General features: G+C 39.3%; 1 protein-coding gene and 2 pseudogenes across 3 annotated transcripts; all 3 read left to right on the top strand.

Moving 5' to 3' along the window:
• The first annotated feature begins 417 nt into the window (after positions 1 to 417).
• On the top strand, positions 418 to 1769 carry TEOVI_000689200:pseudogene (annotated as a pseudogene). Its single transcript is given in 4 exon segments — positions 418 to 1437; positions 1439 to 1609; positions 1612 to 1710; positions 1713 to 1769. Coding segments are annotated over 4 exon segments (1347 nt in total).
• A 1661-nt stretch (positions 1770 to 3430) lies between these two features.
• On the top strand, positions 3431 to 4013 carry TEOVI_000689100:pseudogene (annotated as a pseudogene). The gene is given in 5 exon segments: positions 3431 to 3475; positions 3477 to 3515; positions 3518 to 3649; positions 3652 to 3981; positions 3984 to 4013. Coding segments are annotated over 5 exon segments (576 nt in total).
• A 453-nt stretch (positions 4014 to 4466) lies between these two features.
• Positions 4467 to 5999, top strand: TEOVI_000689000 (Trypanosomal VSG domain containing protein, putative; the record flags this gene model as incomplete). The annotated part of the gene is made up of 1 exon (XM_067222578.1): positions 4467 to 5999. One exon carries the CDS (start codon positions 4467 to 4469, stop codon positions 5997 to 5999), a length of 1533 nt encoding a protein of 510 aa, XP_067078679.1.
• Between the last annotated feature and the right edge of the window lie 435 nt (positions 6000 to 6434).

Below are 6434 nucleotides of genomic sequence, written 5' to 3'. Positions count from 1 at the left end.
AAAGTATCTAAAGGTTTTTAGCGGCATGTAAGCCGAAATAGATAGGGAATTTAATAGAGAAAGAATAATACTACTTTGAATATTTTAAAGGGGTTGTAAACTAGAAATACAGAAGACAATGCACGCTAAAACAATAATATATTAAGAAACATAAAAGGCGATTCATATTCAAAGAACATCAGCAGAAACTGCTACGAAACCAAGCACCATCAAGCTTACCGCTGTTTTTCGAAAAAAAATCCCTCAACAAAAGCAACTGAATCAGATGAGTCTTCCATTTTCTGTGGACGCCTGCAGAGTTATGACAGCAGTGATCTTTTACCAGTTTCAATTCTAAACTCGACAGAAAAAAGTTACATCAGAAACATGCCGGTCGCAACGCAGAAAGAATGGCTAACGCTAATGCTGTTTCCAGCTGTACTAACTGCAGCAGTAGGTGAGACAGACAATACTAACTGTAGCGACGCCAACGACCCGTCAATATACGTAGGTTAGTTGCTAAAAGAAATTTAAAAAATGACACCACCATCGACCGCAAACGCGATCAAGGCCACCAAGCTACGAATTTACTCATCCCTGACAACTGAGCCACAAAACAGAGCAAAAGCGTTGTTGCTTGCTACGCTGCACGACGCCTGCGCAATTAAAGCAGCGGAACAAAACATCAATGAGGCGGCGGCAGTGTACTTCAAAGCAGCAGGCCTAGCACATCTATATGGGATGTCAAGCGCGTTAGAGGCGCTGCAAGAAATGCAAATCAAGGAAGAAACCCAAGCCCAAGTAGCCAACGCCGGACCGGTACACAAAAGGATAAAGTCAACGTCAGCAAACAACGGAATACCGGCAACAAAGTGCACACCAATCGACTACACAGCTAATAAAGCGCATACTGATGCAGCACAGGCAGTACACAAATTGGAAATGGCAATAAAAAAGGTAGTAGTCGATGACACAGCGGCGTCAAACAGCGCAAGCCAAGCGATGTGCTGCAGAACAGACGGAGAATGCGCTTCCAGCAACCAAGGCAATCAGCTAAGTATCAAGTTGGGGAAAATGTACAAAACAGAAGCCGTCTCAAACGTCGCAAAAGGAAAAGACAAAACCGGCGCCCAGAAAACAAGCAAAACATGGTATTTTTCAAGTGACGCCTTAGCGCAACAAGCTGCACAATTAGACCACGACATCAACACGGCGGTAGCCACTCAAATCACAAAGGACATCGACTGCAACCCCTGGGAACAAACAGATAATGCACCATTTGCCCTTGGAGTATACAAACCTAGCATCGGCGATATTACAGCAACCGACATACCAGCCGCGGCCGCTTCAAAATTAAACACCACGGTCGAAGATCTGTACGGCAAAGACGCAGAAAGCTACAAAGAAAAGATCTGGAAGGAAGTAGACGAGACACAAGTAACGGAAGAAAGCGCGGGAAAAAACACAAACCACACTAGAAGCCGTAAATAGCTTAAGCGAACTACGGCAAATTGAAGCATTCATAACGACAAAAACAGCGCTGAAAACAGCTCAACAACAAGACGATGGTGAAAGTAAGAGCAAGGAAACATATGCAGCAGCAGCACCCCAAAGCTGCTTGGGAAATGAAAAAAAAATTGCAATGGTGACTGCGAATGGAAAGGAACCGTTAAGGAGGGGAAGTGTGTAGAAAAAGAGAGAGTGAAAGCGGAAAATGATGGAAAAACCACAACGCCACAGGAAGAAATTCTTTTGCCATTAAGAAGGCACCTCTTTTGCTTGCGTTTTTGCTTCTAAAATTAATTATATAAAAAAATTACTTATTTTTATTGAATTTAAAAAAGTTTCTAAATTTTAACACGTTTTGTCAAACCTTTGCTAAATGTGCAATTTTTGAGAATTTAGTAAAACATACATGATAGTGCTCTATAGGAGTAAAGTAAAAGTGCTGTATGGAATGGAAGGTAAGTGTTATTCAGAAACATTGTTTGATTATTCCGTTTATTTTCTGGAAATTAATAGTTAGGGTTATAATAAAAATAATGATAGTCATGGGTGCCTTATATGAGTATGCGTATACCAATATTATAATAAGACCAGTAATAATAATTGTGATCATGATAATTATAATGGTAGAAAACCGTTGTGAGTATGTATATACTGATATTATAATAAGAGATGCGGTGGTGTAAAAAATATGTACAGCAAAATAGATGCGCTAAGACAATGTGAGGGTTGAAATGGGAGTCAGTGAGCGGGATTACACAAGGATTATTAGAAAGAGAGGAACAGAGGGAAGAGGATAAAATATGAGCGGTCAAAAAAAAAACATGATTGTGGTAATCATCATATACAAGGTGACGATAAAGAGATGATGAGGAAGTTATAAGGGACTGGAAACGGTAACATTTTCTTCGCTACTTTATCTGCGGTAATAGAATCAGTGACTAAAAGTAAGGAAAGAATAAAGTGAAGGAGCGGAATGCGTAACAACAAGGTGCAGCACATAGGAACAAAATACATTAGTAGGAGCAGATGAAGCACTGCATTTTTGAATAAAGTTGATAACTTTCACTGCAGAGATTATGCTAAAAACAACATTAGAGGTATTTTATAAAGATGTGGTGACGGAAATTGTAAAACGAAATAATCGAGTTTTATTTTTAGTTACCACATATAAGTAACAAAATTCTTAATACATATAAATTGACAAAAGCAACTAGCTACTGCAGTTCCTATAGAAACTCATAGGCAAAAATTATCAATGCAAAAAACGGAGAAATACAAGTATGGGGGGCAGTCACATGTGGTTAATCCTAACTTTTACAACAGAAACTATACATGTACATAGAATTAATAAGCTGAACATACTGAACAGACACGCTGTAACAGATTTATTTGAACAGTATATATTCATTACTTAAATAAGTAAACACCTTAGTAGAAGAACTGACTTCTTATCTTAATGTTTCTTACATATTCTTACAACATTTCAAAATTTATTAGTATGTGAAGGAATATATTGTGGTATCATTAGAACTTTACTCGTACTTTTGCTATCACATTTAATTTTTTTAAGGTAATTATCTTTTGAGATGGATAATATAGACAACGAAATAAGCATAACAGAGAGTAAGTCTACAAATCCCAGATTGCTTGTGGTTTAATTCAAACTCAATCAACTCAAAGGTAGTGTAGGCTGATATTGAGTGCCAAACTAAGCCATGTTGAAATTATTACAATTTCTATGTGAGGTTTGTATAGCCATGTTAAGAGGCCTAGATGGGTTATGGAATTTTTGGAAAGACAGAATGCAGGTGATGAGGATACTGTAACAACTGTTGATGGATATGATGTTATTTTCAATAATTGAGAAAAGTATGAGAATACTATGTAATATTTTATACAAAATTATGCAGATAATGAGAAAACAATTATGGAAGAACATAGTTACAAAGAGCATGTGGAGAGATATTACTGAGTTTTCAATATTGGACACACAGAAAAAAGTAGATAAGAAATTACCTTATTTACTAAATAAACTCCAAGTAGAAAACCCTATCTTAGTGGTGGAGGTTTAACAGCACGAGTACAGGCACTTAGGAAATTTGAATATGCATTTTAAGAGTTACTAAAGGCAAGTGAGGAGTGGTGGTCGGAGAAGAGTATTTAAAGCCTTTGCTAATTTTGACTGTGCTTCAGGAAGAAGCTGTTGGACAAAGATTTTTTTTGGAGAGAGGAATGATTAGATTGGAATATGAGGAGGGATTCTTTTCTATTCCTAATAGTAGTGAAGTTGGAGACGCCCTATTTATTCATTTTCCAGGACAACTAATTGCATAGCAGGAGAAAGTAAAATTGACTGTGAAATATCCTGCTTGGTTAAGCTGTCTGCGAACAAGACAAGTTAATACGATAGGTTTGGAGACAATTCAAACTGATAAAATAGGTGGAAGGGAATGGTTTATTAAATATGGAGAGATTGGTGGTGAAGTGTTTAAACTGTGGAGTTATTAAAATCTAAGAAGATGTAATAGGTGTCTGTAACTGACACGTATCAGTAGGCTTAAGCTGAAATAAAAGCACATTAATGAACCATACTGTTAGATTTACCTAAAAAGATTTTTATAGTTTCCAACCGTTAAGCTGCCTATCATTTGTTGCTGAATAAGAGACACAGTAACACCAGTGTCTATTTTCTTCTATAGTTGTGACACCAAGGTAACTGCCTTACAGGAATAAAAGTAACCGGTAAATTACTAAGTCTCCATTTTTTCGATGTTTTGAGAAAAACAATAACAGCACCAATCTCTAGAAAATATAAATAAAAAGTGGCACACTGACGCAAATTAATGTTGGTTTTAAAGCTTTAATTTTGAACAGTCCGCACCAGCCAAACGATATAACGACGAACTATTTTTTGAAATAACCGAAACTGATTGCCTTTTCGCAGGAACCTGTTTTCATCAAGGCAAAAATCACAAACAATGATCCGCAGCATCGTAGCCCTCGGAGCGATGTGGCTGTGTACAACGGATTGGCCAACTTATGCGGCTCAACTGAACGCCAATGAGCTAGCCGACGATTTTGGCGCCCTATGCGGGGCCATAAATCTAGCGCTAACTGAGCCCAAGGTGCCATCACCGCCAAACGGAGTGGAAGATCTAGCTCTGGCTGTAGGAGCAATTAATCTTACTTTAGCAAACAAGAGCTTAACCGATCTTATAGATTTGACGAAAACGCCTGACCAAATCGCCGACAAATCAACAAGCCCAAAAGCCGGCAACGAACTAAACAAGTGGCGCGAGCACTGGGACTTTTGGCAGAAAAGCAAGAAGAAAACGGCAGAATTGGAAAGACAAAAAGATTACGCCGCGTGGAAACAAGCAAAGCTTTCCGACAGAAGCCGCAAAACTGTACAAGCAAACGCAGAAGTTGCGTACAAGCTCTACGAAAAAACAAAAGCAGAGAAACTGAAACTCACAGACAAGAGCATTAAACAAAAATTGGCGGAAGCACTCTACGGCTCTGGTGGCACCGAACAAAGAGAAACGACGTACGCAGGCGCCGGCAGAGCCACGAAATGCGGCAAACACGACAGCCTTAGCGCAAGCCTAGCTGGGCATTCTTTACGATTTGACATTCAATGCCTCTGCGGCTTCGCACAAGGTGACGGCGACGCAGGCGCGGCGTGCTGCACAAAGTGCGGCGCTACCGTCGACGGAACGAGCCTAGCAACAACCGCCTGGGACGCCGCCAAAGACAGCGGAAAGCTGTGGAAAAACCTTAAAGCGGAATGCCAAAAACTTAACCACAATCTTCCACTATCAACCAGCTCCGTCAATGCGGTCATTAGGTCATTTTATAACCGACTGGAAAAAAAGAAAGGCGACAACGGCGCTGTAACCTTACATTTACTGGGAAACACAGACGGCACGGCGAGCACTGGCTGCACCGGCAGCGGAGACACCAACGGCGGGCGATGCGTGCACTACAAAGAGGACTACTTCGCTGGAAACAAGGTCAGTGTGCCGTGGATAAGTGCATTGCAAACCGCAGCAGCAGAAGCAGACGGCTTGAGTAAAGCTGAAGCAGCACTTGAGGCGATTAAACTCCAGCTGGAGACGCTAAACGCTACCAATGCGGCACTAATATACGACACAGAAATCAACACCCCGTCTAGCGGCGATAAAACGCCAACAACAGCGACACAAGAGCAAGCAAAAGCCCAGAGAGAGGCTGCCGAAAAAGTTTGCAATGCAGCAGGAGGTGATCAAAAAGCCTGTGAAAACTTAAAGGATCAGGGGTGTGTTTATAAGGGGGATGGAGGGAAGGACAAAAAGTGTACGTTGAGTGAGGAAGGGAAAAAGGAAGCAGAAAAAGAGGCTGCAAAAGAAGGAGAAGGAGATGCTGGAGCTACAACTCGGTGTTCAAGACACGGCATTGATAAGGCAAGATGTGAAAATGACAAAACAGGCGACAAACAAAATTGTGCATTTATAAATGGCAATGATGGCTAAGAGGAGAAAGACAAAGTTAAATAACAAAATGGTAATTTTTTCATTAATAAGAAATTAGTTCCAAGTATGGATTCTGCTTTTGTGAGTTGAGTAGCATTTTGAGTATTCTGAGGATGTTTGCTCGGTTTTATGAAATTTTGGAAATTAGCCAAATTTTCTGTTTTCACATAGTTTTATAATGTTAATAACATTTTATATACTTTAAGACTCTTTGATGAAAGTGTAATAACTTCGAAAACATTAATTTTTGGTATGAAAGTAGAGTATGGGTGCAATGTATTAAGATGATAGTGTGTGAAAAATAAATTCATTCCAATCCATTTATTTTATGAATATTTTTTGGGGTTATAATAATGACTATGATAATAATAGGTGAGTTATGGTAGAGTGTGATTGTGTATATACTAATATTATAATAAGAGTAGTAATAATAAT

Source organism: Trypanosoma equiperdum (genome assembly GCF_001457755.1).
Source record: "Trypanosoma equiperdum strain OVI genome assembly, contig: ctg_1657, whole genome shotgun sequence".
NCBI classification, from domain to species: domain Eukaryota; phylum Euglenozoa; class Kinetoplastea; order Trypanosomatida; family Trypanosomatidae; genus Trypanosoma; species Trypanosoma equiperdum.
Note: the sequence above shows the minus strand (reverse complement) of the source record. Positions and strands in the feature narration are given on the sequence as shown.